Below are 14,773 nucleotides of genomic sequence, written 5' to 3' on the forward strand. Positions count from 1 at the left end.
CGGGCACATCACCATCTCTCTATTTGTTGCTTTGCATAAGAGATGCATATTTTCGTGGAATAAATAACATGATATTTGAATCATTCCCTCTTACACGAGTCAACAAATACAGAGGTAGTGCTGTGTCCGAATATTAATGTGAACAACTGTAATTGACCTACTGTGATTTATCGACAGGGTACACTGCCAACTAGTGAACATATTCACGAGACGAGCCCAGGAACCAGTTCACGGCCGGACCTGTTTCTGTTAGTGGCGAGTAGTAGTCGATCTGCTGGTCACCAACGTTGCGTTGCTTAAAGTAAGAGAACGACAAACGCGCGTTTTCGAACGAACACGATGGCATTCAAATCGCATAGTTCCTTCGACTTGCCCTAATTAATCGTTATCGCGATATCGACGTGTGGCGCGCGAGGACAACGAATAATTGTCCCGCACGGCGACCACATCTCCAAAGATTATGGGTATACCATAACATCTTTTCACGACTACGAAGAAACGTTTGTAGTTGTGAAACAGAAAAACTGTCTAAGAATATCGTTAAATCTATACTTTAAAGTTTACCAATGTATGAAAGTCGTAGAATTGGTAACGAGGAAATTGAAGAGTTTGAAATTTTTTGGAAGAAGTTTGAAATTCGGAAACATTCAAAACACGCAGTATTGAATATCTTGAATAGTCCATGACGTCGCAATTCACAAGATATCGTCGTTGTTCGAGCGTTTGACTAACAGCGGAGCTTTCTACCGAATACTCCGTGCGACGCGTGTCACAGCTATGCCTATCTGTCCGGTATTTCTTCGAATCAAGGTCTGAAACCACCAAGATAGATGTTAACGTCCATGAAGACCACGAAGAATACGGGACCTTACGTTTGCACAGCGATACTCGGCCAATCCTTTTCCCTTTTCCCTTCTTATTATTAAATTATAGCCTGTAATTGTCGAACATTCCATCGTGGATGTCTCCACTACGCTGCGACTCAGCCGATAAATTGTACTTACAGAGTTTTGTATAACGGAGACCGGTTTTTCCGGTCTTTTCCCAACGTTGTTGCAGTGGTTGCGCATTTTCGTACTTAAAATACACACACATACACATTTGAGATGCGATTATCGTAGATTCGGTGCATGGATGGACTTTTCTCTGAATGAGATTTCTAAAGATATTACCATTAGGGCGCTTAAGTTTACTCGATAGAAGTTTAGAGTGTATAGTACGAGCGTCGTCCTTAAGACTCCATTATATATTTTTCACCTGGAGGACGAGCCAAAGAGACGAAGAAAAGTGACTTAAGTGCTATGAGTTCGCAATCGAAGAAAATAAGAAAATCGTAAGAGAATCGACGAAGTGTTGTTTGGAACTCTTTAAGGTATCAGTATAGTCAATTGGTTTCTTGACGAGTTGAACTTTAGAATCCAATGGAATTTACTAATTTGGATCAATTTTCAGATAATTTTCCAACTCTGGCCGCCTATGACAATTCTAAATTTCCAACAACGAATGACCGATTTTTTTTTACTTTCCAAAAACCTCTTAAAGTTTTCTAACATAACTATATTCTGTAAGAAACGTTTCAAGACGTCAAATGGTCATCCAAACACGTGCAAAGATACTTTGACTAAACTGATATCTTTGTGATCCAAGCGTTTCGTCGTCGGTAGCATTAGACTAGCGATATTTTCTTTATGAAGCCCAAGATGGCTGACTACCTGTACAGACAAAAAGAAAGAGAAAAAGAGAACACATGTATTTTCGTGAAACGAGCACGATTTTAAGAAAGCTGCATCTATAGCTGTAGAGAAAATGAGACGAGGATCATAGCTATTAGTGGTTAAGCTTAGAATACTTCGAAGAAGAATAGAGCGGCATTTACTTTACCGGGACAAGTATTTTCATTTATTTATTTAATTGTAGGAAATAAGCTTCGTGAATATCGGTGTTAGTGCGATCCATCAACCGTACTATCGTGAGAAATGCACTAGTATGTCGATGCATTCACAGTTGCGTTGTTTCGATAGTTACCTCTTTTTATTTATAATTATGATGATACATATAATATGGACGGTTAGCGTTCATAAGCGAGTGAACAGAATAAGGTTTCGAATATTTGATCTAAGAACCATTTGTAGTCAGCAATGTGGACATTGTTAACACGTTGACATCAGTGACGCATGTTTTTTATTAAATTTTCTAAAATGACCAAAGTAAGATAAATTTCATGCACTAAGGAATTTTCAACAATATGAAGGATTTAGACAACATTGCCAGAGTAAAAGCATAGTATTGTACATTTAAATCTATTCCACCTCCCATGGCAAAAATATGTAAAATTCGCGTGACAGCCAACGTGTTAAAACTTTAAGAGCTTACGACAAGAATTAAGTTACCTTTTTTGTTGATAATCGGAAATGAGAGAGAATCTGCTAGAAGTAAGATATTTTTATATATTTAATATTGAAACAGCTGAGATGGCCCAAATCGAAGAAAGAGTGTAAATATAAAAATTTATTGGAAAGAGAACGATATGTCCCTTTGATTATAATTTAATCTTCGTCTTTCTTTCTCGACCTGAAAATTTGCAGATTGCAAAGAAAGATGATGCGTATTACAACGATAGAGAATTTATAGTTGTAAGGAAGAAGTATTGCACGCGTTAGAAATTTTGTTGGAGCTTTAGAAAGGAGAACCGTTCCCTATGAAATGGTTCGTTTGTAAGCGAAGACGCGAGCGGCGAGTGGAAACTTTCGTTCGATCGTTTCTAGTCTGTTGCGTTCACATCGAAGCGTACGAGTTCCGTCCTTGGTTTCTGTTTCCCGCAGCTTTGTTTATCGTCAAGGAATGGAAGTTTCCCTCGCCTATCCATCAATTCCCGATGTGGAGAGAAAGTTGTAAAAAAGAAAAAGAGAAAAGTATTTTCGTGGTATAATCAACGATTTCCCCCGAGGGCCAATCTTTCGTTATATCGTTAAAAGAACTATGTTGAAATTTCACTTTCGTTTGTAATGTTTCGTTGGTTCTGTGATATTTTGAATTTTTTCTTCTTTTTATCTTGTTCGTTGAACATAAATCGTTCGTTGAACGTAGTGAATCCGCTGAATTAATCGCCGCGCTGTCGCTTTGTATTTCCGACTTTCAGGACCGACATATTACAGAGAAAGAACGACGTTACCTTGCGATCGATATTAAACAAACCACTGTACCTCTCGAATTTCGTCCAAAATGCATTTCTTATTTTCTCACGTCAGTGTTGACTAGCTCGTTCGACAATTCGATTCCACGTGCTCTAAGATTCTTTAACCTTTTGGGGTCTGATTCTTTACTGCAATAGCATTCTTCTCCTTCTTTCCTTTTAATTTCTTTCGTATATTTTTAATCAATTCTGACAACGAAACATTTCCCGCGGACTTTCTAGGAGACAAAAATAGCGGACCACAAGGGGTTAACGACGAATGAATTCAGAAAAGAAAATTAGCGATTAGATGAATGATTATTTTGTAGACACGTATGTCCAGGTTGTACAGATATATATATACATATATACATATATAATAATATATATAATATATATAATACATATGTATATATCTATATTTTAATTACGAGTTATTTATATACATGTATAGAACGTAAAGAAGATAGTCGCGATGAGTCGCTTCCGATATGGTTGTATCCAAGTGTACTAATTGTTTTCGATCATCTTTGCAATGATGCACCGAATGTCGAAAATGGCTGCGTATATTATTAATAAATTGTACTTCACTTTTTCACCTCGTGTCTTCTTTCTCAATCCCATTGCATCCTTTAGTTCTACGTATAGAACGAATAGATTGTACAAGAATAGGTTTGGATGAAAAGAAGCTAGGACGAAAAAAAAAGAAGAACAGTCGTGAAAATCAATAAAACATAGAAAAGATCTTGAAATATGTATCTTGATCGATTTCTTTGGAAATCAGACTACAGCAGCATACTTGAAATTATATACGAACGCATAAAATTGAAATCTGGAACAACTCAAAAGGGGGATAAATTTTCGGCCAACATTCACATTTACTCTTTTCTTTTTTCTCCTCTTTTATATATTAAGAATTTTTAATAATCAATATTGTCGGATATATATATAATATATATTATATATATAATATAATACATTATATTAATTGAGACAGTATGGACACAACGTATAATTGGCGCGGTAAGGTGACAAAGAAGCCTCTCCCTTGTCAGTGTCCCTTCGTCGGAGGGTTGCCAGCTCCGTTCGCGAGTCGAGGTCGTTTCACGCACCCCGGATCGCTCGTTTTCCTCTTTTTCCCCTTCTTTCTCTCGTTTCTCCTCCATCCTCTAAAAATTTCCTCGATATCGTGCATGGTTTCGAGTCCCGCCACGCTTATCACAACTTTGGTTTTTCTTAAGCATTAATATTCGATGATCGATCGTCTCTATGGAAAGAGGGCTGGTCAGTCGTACTTATCGTTTCCTCGGACGTTTCTTGGAGAAATGTAATCACAAGAAGTATAAATTGAAACAGAGATCTTCATTAATATACGCTGTTCGAAATGATTTTCCGTGAATTCGTTTTCCTAACTATCTGAATTGGAAGGAAAATTGCGAGTTCGTTACAAGTAATAATGGATATGCCGATCGTTTTTTTATATCAACGCTAGATCTATGCTTTATTTTAATGTTAATGACCGATAGCCCAAATATACACGTAGAAATAAGTATAAGCAACGATTACCAATGTTTAAAATACCGAAATATATTATCGTTAATACGTATTTTTGTCTCAGTGAAACTCAAACGAAGCTGGGAATCCGGAGCTCTCTATTAAAAAAAAAAAAAAAATAATTAAAATCTCCTTAGCCACTCTTTGAATAGAGAAATCTAATTTAACGCGTCTGACTCTTCCACTTATCACTATCACCACCTTCGTCACAGCCCTCTCTCTCGCTCTGCCTTTCCCAAAGGCCAACCATCCTCGGTTTCTTCCTTTATTTAGTTACTTCATTTTTCATTTCATTCGTTTCATCTCTTAACGTTTCTCTGCTGTCTTGCCGTGCTCTCTGCCTCTCGCGTACTCCTTTCTGTCGCGTTTTTCTCTTGCCACCTCCTTCGCAGCGTATCGTTATACTATTTAGTCTAATCCCTGATATATAACATGAACCTCGTTCACAATCGTAAAAAAAGGATCGTGAGACGAAAATATACGCGAGCTTCCGACCACCGTCGTCGGTGATCGAACGTTCGCGTTCTCGGCTTCCTCTTTCTTCCCTTTCTTTTTCTTCCTCCCGTCGCGTCTTTCGTGCTCTTTAGTCGCCTGCTCGCTTTTTTCGGGGATGCTCGGTTTGGAGCGTTAAGAGTCGCACACGAGTAAACTAGGAGTTCTCAACAGTAGAAAAATGACGGTCGAGCCACTAGCAGAAATCGCTGTGTAGAATATTGTGCGTTTCGCGAAAGAAAGTTGTAAGTTACCGGTGGAATAAATGAAATATTCCAAATTCGTATATTATAAATTTATATTTGAATGTCTATCTTTAAAATCAGAAGAGACATAAAACTATGAAAATCGCGACCTCCTAACAGCGCCAAGCCTCGACGACCCCTGAGAGTTTCGATACTATTTTCGATAAACGAAATAAATCGCTCGCGTGTTTTCGCCTCGTTGCCTACTTTGTACAACCGATACTACACAATGTGTGCTATTCTCGTTTGCTTAATAAATATTCGATAAATATATCATTGTATTTCATCATTGTAATATATGTATATCATCGTATTGCCGTAATAATAGGTAGTAATAATCGCACTATGTTACTCATCGCTGTTTCTCGTCGTTTACAATTACCAGTGTGTCGTTAAGTACCGTTAAACTTTATATATATATATTATTTATTATTATTATTATTATTAATATTATTGTTATCGTTATTTTCGTAGCTGAACTTACACTTCGCATGCTCGTGCGTTCTATATTCATCTATTGAATTCTCGCAACACACCCCCTAACCACACACCCCCAACAACGAAAAAAACAAGAAAAGAAGAATCAAAAACAATCTTTTCTTCTCGTCTCGTTAATCAGTGCTCGCTAAGTTAATCGTTCGTTAGCTACGCGTTTATATGTTTTATATATATATATATTATATATATATTATTATATATTATATATTATCAATATATATATCATAATATATAAATATATATAAATATATATATAATTTATCATACGTCTTCTGTCCCCCGCAAGCTTAAATTCTACGCAGACGATCCATCGTCTTTCCTTTGTCCTTTCCCCCCTTTTTTTAACTCCTTAACGCTTAATTGCCCGAAAAGTAACGACGTCTCGACTTTCGATGATTTTTTTCCCATTCGCACAGAGTTTCCTCGTCGAGATTTGTGGTGATTTCGACGGAAGAATCGCTGTTTTCGTTTGACCGATCCACCTTCGAGGTGAATTGCCACAGTGGGTGGCCCGGGATATTCAATCGATATTTCTTCATCCTCGAACCCGATTTTTTCCCTCGATCGAGACGCGCGACTATCAGTCGCGTAATTAAGCTTCCCTCCGCCTGTTCTGGGAGAAAAACATCCCTCGTCTATCGTCTTTCCTTCTAACCCCCTCCCCCCCTGCCCCCAAATTCTACTAGAGAAATATTCTATCTTACGTAGAAAAAGTTCTCGTGCGCACTGTCGTGCCGGTGGGAACTTCCGGTTGCGGCTGAGGATCACTTCCGTCGAACCTTTCCTCGTTTATAGTCTATTTTTAATCTTCTTGTCGCGTCGTTGTTATTTTATAAATGGTATTCAGGGATAGCTGTTCAGGGGTAGCGACAACAGGGTCAAAAGGAAGAGTGAAGAGCGTAATCGAGTAAAGGTTTAATCACCGTGCGAACATTCCTTGGAGAAATAAGGTGGAAAGGTTTGATAGGTTAATACTAGTTGGTATGGTCGAAAATTCATTACATAGAATGGAATTAAGTATCCGGGTGCGCGTCGTTGATCTCGAGGGTTGAAATTATTCTCTAGCATTCGAATAGCACATTAGACGATCGCCACTATTCAAATTATCACTCTCTTAATAAATTACTACGCTGCTAGTTAAATTACAAATTATCGTGAGATATGCAATTAAATAGTCTATCTACTAGCTACGATTAAGCGAAATATCGGATTTTTCACTTGTAACAAGGCAATTATTTCTAAGTTATCATTACGATCAACATTCGAATAATTCGTTCGTGTGAAAACATAACTGCTATCGTTCGATCCTCGTCGATATCACAACAATCGCTATAAAATACAAAACATCTAACTAACGTGTTATTTAGAATTAAGGGTAGTTTCTTTAAATTCTTTCTTTTTCCACGCGTTCTTCTCTTTTCTTTTTTCTTTTGTATTCCGTGTTGGAATCGTGATCCCAGCCGCAATGAATTCCGATCGGCTGTCGTGCGGACGATTTTTTAATGCACTTTCGGTTCAAGGCAGCTCGAGACGCTATAGAAAATGTTTCTGTGGATGCCCCGAGAGAGATCGGCGCGACGCGAGCTCGACGTTCTTCAGACGTCGTCGTATTGAGCGGAAACGCGGTTGGCTGGACTCTCGAATCAACTAATCGCGAAATCAAGCGGTCACCAGGCGCTACGATGAAAGATTTCTCTTAATTTCCTCGCTTTATTATCCTTTCTTTTTTCCAATAAACAGATTTTTCGCATAAAGTTCATTATTATGTACTCGCGAAACTTCGAAAGTTGTAATTACAAGTGTGAGTTTAAGCGGTAAATTTTCCTTGCAATCTGAATTCAAGGATTTGAATTTTTGAATAAAAGTTTTATTTGAATTCGAGAGTTTCGATTTGCATTCGAATTTAACATTTTCATTAATTTTAGATATGGATCAAGAATAAATCTTCCGTCGTGAATTCTTTCTCGGAAGCCGACCTAACCACGACCTTTCACCCTATCGGGAAGACCTAATACTATTTCGTAATCGCTCTACCCTAATTGGCACTCTACTCTATTCGCATCCTTGAAATCGTACGTCGATAATCCTCGAATCACGTATTTTCCAAGTTTTATGCTTAAATATTCTTTTATAAAATTATTACATCCTATAATCACCCTCATTAGAATAAAAAGAATGTTACAACGTTAAAGTTAATGAAGAGGAACTTTCGGAACGTCCAACATCCAATTTTGTAATTTCTCCACCGTAGCAAATTATTACTTTTATATAAACAGCGATTAGTTTTATATGTCGATACGTGATTCCTGATCATCAATTTCGAAAAATCTCGTACAAACTCCAGCGAATTAAACTGAAAAGAGATCACCGTAAGAAGTCCATTTGCGGTAATATACGTATCCCGAACCACCCTGGTTTCGTTTTGTTATAGTTCCCCGTGAAATTTTTAATTTTTCTTTTTTTCTTATTATTAATCGGCGTCGAGTGCCCGCCCATCTTCCTTTAACAAAATAAGAACACGAAGTCTCGTTACAATCCCAATTGGCATTGACGAAAGTATTAAAATTCTTTATACAGCTATTACGATCCCTTCGACTACCTCGCGCGAACCACCCCCAAAGGAAGCTCTAGATATTCTACTACGTCTATCCATCTATCCAGCGATTCAACTTTTTCAAACGTCTAAGAAATTGACAAATTCTTCTTTGGGGGAAAAAGAAATTCGTGGAGGGTGGTTGGCGAAGGATTCGAACGGAGTGTGCGAAATTCTTGATCGATCGGATCTAGGATCGACGAATTCGGCTGTCTTTCTACCCCTGTGCGTGATGTAACAACTAAGAATGGCCAGGGTGTTCCACCCTCTTCTAAATCGTTCGTATTACGGTACAAGCATGGATTTACTTTCAAATAAAAATTTGCCACCAACGAAATCTTTTCGCTTGTTCGAGAAAACATCCGATTAAACCTTCAATTATGTAAGAAGGTGTAATTAGAAAGCCTTTGTATCCCTTTTAATACCAACGACTTAACGAACAATAATTATTTTCATCTAAAAACCAAGGATGATCCACCCTGAGCGTGCGTGTTTTACGTATCCTATTCGTCTCGCGTCGGATCAATATATATATATATATTTTTTTTTACATTAACGAATCATTCTCCCGTAGTAACCGTAGTCGTAAAGCGATTAGTAGTTTAGTTAATGTGTGAATTAATAGTAGTCAGCAATAGCAGCGCCCCTCTTCTCCCATAACACACGGCGCGCCTTAATAGTTGAAATAGGCGGTGTAATAGTAACAGTTGTATGCGGTCATCTTCCACCTTACGATTAATAGTTAATAATTAATAGTAGCGGTAACATAGTAGTAGTTTACCTTACAATAGCGTTGTTATTAATTAGTAATAATAGTAGTAGTAGTAGTAGTAGTAGTAGTAGTAGTAGTAGTAGTGTTAGCAGCAGCAGCAGTAGTAGTAATAGTGGTAGTAGTAGTAGCGATAGTAGCAGTAACAGTAGTAGTGATAGTAGTAGTAGTAATAGTGTTAGTGATAGTAGTAGTTGTAGCAGTAGCAGCAGCAGTAGTGATACTAGTAGTGTTAGTAGTAATAGCAATAGTAGCAACGGTAGTAATAGTAATAGTAGTAGTAGCTGCAGTAGTGGTAGTAATAGTAGTACTAGTATTAGTAGCAGTAGCAGTAGTGACGGTAATAGTGATAGTAGTAGTGATAGTAATAGTGTTGGTAGTAGTAGTAGTAATAATATTAGTGTTAGTAGTAATAGTAGTAGTAGTAACAGCAGTAGTAGCAGTAGTAGTTATAGTAATAGTAGTAGTAGTAGTAGTAGTAGTAGTAGTAGCAGTAGTAGTAGTAGTAGTAGTAGTAGTAGTAGTAGTGATAGTAGTAGTGTTAGCAGCAGCAGCAGTAGTAGTAATAGTGGTAGTAGTAGTAGCGATAGTAGCAGTAACAGTAGTAGTGATAGTAGTAGTAGTAATAGTGTTAGTGATAGTAGTAGTTGTAGCAGTAGCAGCAGCAGTAGTGATACTAGTAGTGTTAGTAGTAATAGCAATAGTAGCAACGGTAGTAATAGTAATAGTAGTAGTAGCTGCAGTAGTGGTAGTAATAGTAGTACTAGTATTAGTAGCAGTAGCAGTAGTGACGGTAATAGTGATAGTAGTAGTGATAGTAATAGTGTTGGTAGTAGTAGTAGTAATAATATTAGTGTTAGTAGTAATAGTAGTAGTAGTAACAGCAGTAGTAGCAGTAGTAGTTATAGTAATAGTAGTAGTAGTAGTAGTAGTAGTAGTAGTAGTAATAGTAGTAGTAGTAGTAGTAGTAGTAATAGTAGTAGCAGTATTAATAGTAGTAGTAATAGTATTAGTGGTAGTGGTAGAGTAGTGGTGGTGCTGTGGTGGTAAGTGACTTTTCCTATTTTTCTGCTTATGGTGGTGGTGCTGATGGCGATGGTGGTATGGTGGTGGTGGTAATTGTTGTACAGTAGTAGTTATAATAATAGTAGTAGTTTTTCTTCCCCTCGTAGTTATTAACAATATAGTTGCAGCGGTATTTATCGTCGCTTCGTAATATTATTAGTAGCGGTAAGAAGCAATTTTTATAGGAATAGTAGCATCGTATCGCTCCCGTTAATTTCTTTAACTCGAGTCTGTGTAAATGTTACGCTTCTTTTTTCATTTTTCTTTCTTCTAACGCTAGTTATCGATATTGCTAGTCTCAAGTTCTTTGTACTATCACTACGAACCGATTGACAGGGTGCCTTCATTCTTCCCATTTAATCGCGATATCGACTCGATCCTAAACCCTTTCTTTTTTCAATTTCAATGTTTGAGATCAAATGGGAATCTAAAGATGAATTTTTAACGTCTTACTCTAATAAATGAAATTCTACTGTATCTTCCACGAGTTAATAATAATACAGCGGAACAATCAAACTTCGAACAAGTCACTCGTAACAAAACCTCTGGATTCTAAAGCAGCGTTAGTCGCCTACGAATATTAATTTTTTAAAGACACATAAAAGCAGAGATAAGCGAGCAAATATAATAAAAACCAACGGTCAGGGGAGGAGATAGAATGAAAAAGTGAAGCATTGGCTTTGAACGATCGCCGTCTTATTTCTTGTGTAATTAACGCTAGGAACGGAACAAAACCGAACTAATATTTAAAAGCAACCGCTCGTGACAACTTTCGTCTCTCTGCTGTGTTTTCCTTTTTAGGGTCACAGTGACGAATGAGACGCAAGTTAATCGAGTTGCACGATCGTCGGATCCAGTCGTCGCTAATGGGCAAGAACGCCGCGCACCCTTTCAATCTTACTCGAAGAGAGAAAGAGAGAAAAAACAAAAGGGATTTTCGTGAAACTTTACACCAACCCAGGAAGAATCATCTCGAAAAACTACCTGGTCGCCTAGCGAATATATTAAACGCATTTCACGTAAGGAGTTTCTTGGGAATCGCTATCGCTAGGGATTATAAAGCGAACAAGTCGCCGCTCGTGCTTGCTTTTCAACCCTCACGCTGTCAGAATCAGAGTTTCTCCTCCTTCTTAATTCTTAAAATATTTTTGAAAATGATATTATACGCCTTTAAGAACTTGGAAAAAGATAGAGTGCATATCGTGGCTGACTTGGTTCTTGAAAGTTGGCAGCGAAAGAGTCAAGTTTCAAGAAAAAAAGAGAAAGAAAAAGAAAAACAGATTCGCTCCGCATCGTCGGACACCCTCATTTAACGTACAGTCGACGGAAAGCACTTTTGGACAATATACAATATTATAGTTTAGGACCTTCGTTGTCGTCGAGTTCGATGTTACATTATCTCGTTTATCATTGCGCGACGTTACACTAAATTCCTAAGTAGTATAATAACTATAGATCTCTCACTATCTCGAAACATCGTCTTCTCTTCTCCGAAATTCCTTTTTATAGTCTCGTTTTCTAGTCTTTTTTCTTCGACTTTCTCCTCTTCTTCCTCCTCTTCTTCCTCTTCGTTTTCTTCCGTTTCACTTGCATCTTCGTCCTCTTATTTACGCGCGCCGTTATATCGCTTAATCATCATCGATCGTGAAATAAATCGTACTCTCTTTTTACTTAGTTAACCGCTTAATTTATCAATAGTAATCAATATTAAATATTCACTTTATCTCTAACTAGCAGCCTCTGATGACTAGTCCGCGCAACTAGTCGTTCTCTCTATTTTTTCGTTTTCCTCTGTGTTTCTTTTTCACTAGTCTTAGCACTAGTCTGAGCATTAGGCGATTAATCAACGATACAATTATAAAGTTATCAATTATCGTTTCATCGTTATTATTAATGTTATAATTAATATTATTATCTGTGGTTCGTGGACCGGTTAGCTTCTATTCTCACCGATACTCGTCGATCGAACCCTCTCGACCTTCTCTCTATCTACTATCCTCTTCTTTTTTTCTTTTATACGTGTATTCGCTTAATTTTCTTTAGATTAATTTTAAAAATGTCCCTTTCTCGTTCATCGAAGAAGAAGTTTTTCTCATTATCTCGACTATATTTGCTCACGTGTTATCTAAACATGCATGTGTACGTGTGCATACGTATATACGTGTCTGTGTTCCTTCATAAATATTATAAAAAAATATAATAGAAAATTATAATTTCGTTATAATATTTATAAACTACGAAATTGGCACTAGAAAGTTCTTTTTTTTTCAATCTCTTCGTTTTCTCCTTGTCGTTAAACCCTTTTTCGAAGAGCACAACAGATTATATTTTTTTGTTCGTCTGTCGTATTTTGCTTTTTTCATTTTTTGTATTATCTCGTAGACGCAACTATTCTAACGTCTTCTATAATTTTAGAAAATACCACGAGCGTGTATGTACAAAAACACACGTTCCGGAAGGGTCTCGAAGCAGGAAGAATAGGAAACAGACAATCGTTATAAAATCGTGTGGAAAACGATACACTACTGCTATTTTCTTTTCTTTTCTTTCCTTTTCTGCAGTTCTTCTCTTGTCCTTTTTTCGTTTCGTTCTCTTCTTCTTATTTCCTTTCTTCGAGTTTAAATCGTCTATGAATTTTATTGGTCGACGGGACCGATCGACGACGATCGGGCGACGTTTCAATTAGGAGACGAAATGAGGGGTTCTTACTCACGTCCACCGAGTACGCTTAAGAGAAAGAGAGAAGGAAGGAGAAAGAGAAAGAGAAAGAGAAAGAGTTAGAAATTAACGGCGCGTCGAGAGAGGAGAACGACGCTTCCGGTGGCGCGGAAGTAATAATTGACCGAAACGCTAACCCCCCGAGGACGAAAAATGCCCTTCGTTCCTTGCAGGAAAATGAAATTTCTCACTGTAGACGATCTTTTTTTCCTTTCCTTCCGAAATACTATTATACAAAGCCGTAAGAACGAATAAACGCGCGAGTTCATGTTTTAACAGAATCTACACTTTTCACAGCTACAGTTAACAATTGGAATTAACTTCCTAAGTAGACTAAGTATTTTTCACTAGACTACGCATAGTCTATCGCTAATCAAATCTTTCAAAGAAAAATAACAAACAGAGGAGAAATAAAAATTCTCAAGTTATAAAATTGAGAAAGAACGAAAGGCGCCGACGAGCCTCAGAGGGTGAAGAAGGGCCGAGTGGTCGCATAGCGAGGACCTAACCCCGGTGTTCACCCCCTCTCAACAGAGCAATGGCGGGGGAAGCCCGTTCGCCGGAAGCGCCCTCGAACGTTCCCTCGACGCGGCCCGCTTAAACTACGATCAGACTCTCAGGCACTCGATTCTCCGCAGGCTTAGGTCGCGAAGCTGAACACGACACGAGGAATCCTGGCGATTCCCCTCCGGCTCAGGGTAATTATCGTATGCGCCGGTATGTAACGACCCCGTGGAACATGCGAGCTTCTCGACGCTTTCCGCTCTAAGCCTCCAGTGTCACGGGGGAGATTTCGGTCTGCCGCTCTTGTCCTGCATCACTTGTTGCTGCTGCTGTTGCTGCGGTTGCTGTTGCTGCTGCGGTGGCGGTTGTTGTTGTTGAGGTTGCTGCTGAGGCTGTTGCTGAGCTTGCTGGGACTGTTGTTGGTGGTGGTGCGATGTCGGGTCCGTCGCCACGCCCAGATCTGTGCCCATCAAGTTACCAGCGCCGCTCTTGTCCACCACGCTGCTCGCATGCACCGGGTGGAAGTATCGGTCTGCAAGGTGACGTTTTTTGCGACGGTTTATTTGCAATTAGAGGCTAACTGAGATTTCGAAGGAAGAGACGACAACGATCAACCGGAGATTCGAACTTGAATTTCGATCGGAACATACAAAAGTTATATTCACCTTCGTCCATGGTGGAAGGCGGTTCGCTGGCAGTCCCGGTGATGATCGGAGCAATCATGTTGTAATCGTCCTCGAGATTAATGAACGGTGCGGTGTTCCAGCGAGGTGGCACGTTGGAGACCGATCTCTGGGTGGCCACCGGCCTTGTCACCGAAACTGGCGACGAAAATAAGGAGAGGTTCGTCGGGGAGATAACCCCTGACATCGAACTGATGGTAGGATACGTGAATATTTGCTGTCGACAGAAAGAAGAAACACGTTAAAGTAACATTGTTATTTCTTCGCGAAAATAAACTCACCTGTCCAGGTTGAGAGTGAAAGTGAGCAAAGGTGTATTCCCGGCTGGTGTGTGGCGCGGTGACGAGGATCCTCGCAGGGCTCTTTCTTCCGGCTGGGTCGACGGAGCTCTGGCAACCGGAACTGACCAGTCCGACCGCTGCCGCAGCAGCCATTTGCTCCTGATTGGATGCCAGTTCGGCTGGGTCCGTGGGCGAGGTG

The 14,773-nt window shown here is 38.9% G+C and overlaps 3 protein-coding genes across 10 annotated transcripts in view; 2 read left to right on the forward strand and 1 right to left on the reverse strand.

The window, feature by feature from the left end:
• Positions 1–1,804, forward strand: part of LOC100746104 (ceramide kinase) — a 26,376-nt gene extending 24,572 nt beyond the window's left edge. The window contains exon 8 of the mRNA XM_012386931.3: positions 178–1,804. Within this exon, the coding sequence (XP_012242354.1) occupies positions 178–253 (76 nt within the window). The 3' untranslated portion in view covers positions 254–1,804. The remainder of the gene's footprint in view (positions 1–177) is intronic.
• LOC105680906 (osteocalcin 2-like) lies at positions 1,701–10,456 on the forward strand. Its single transcript, XM_012386919.1, has 4 exons — positions 1,701–1,749; positions 9,506–9,695; positions 9,872–10,148; positions 10,349–10,456. The coding sequence occupies exons 1-4, from the start codon at positions 1,701–1,703 to the stop codon at positions 10,454–10,456; spliced, it is 624 nt and encodes a 207-aa protein (XP_012242342.1).
• LOC100746344 (nuclear factor 1 X-type) overlaps positions 10,410–14,773 on the reverse strand; it is a 69,504-nt gene continuing 65,140 nt past the window's right edge. For 6 of the 8 annotated variants that reach the window (XM_033321364.1, XM_033321363.1, XM_033321358.1 and 3 more), the window contains 3 exons: positions 14,575–14,773; positions 14,276–14,510; positions 10,549–14,142 (listed from right to left, as the gene is read on the reverse strand). In XM_033321364.1, coding sequence (XP_033177255.1) covers positions 13,886–14,142; positions 14,276–14,510; positions 14,575–14,773 — 691 coding nt within the window. In that variant the 3' untranslated portion in view covers positions 10,549–13,885. Of the gene's footprint in view, positions 14,143–14,275; positions 14,511–14,574 lie in introns of all 8 variants that reach the window. The other 2 variants (XM_033321362.1, XM_033321361.1) reach the window with 1 other exon arrangement.

Source organism: Bombus impatiens, unplaced genomic scaffold (assembly GCF_000188095.3).
Source record: "Bombus impatiens unplaced genomic scaffold, BIMP_2.2 scf_0434, whole genome shotgun sequence".
Classification (NCBI taxonomy): domain Eukaryota; kingdom Metazoa; phylum Arthropoda; class Insecta; order Hymenoptera; family Apidae; genus Bombus; species Bombus impatiens.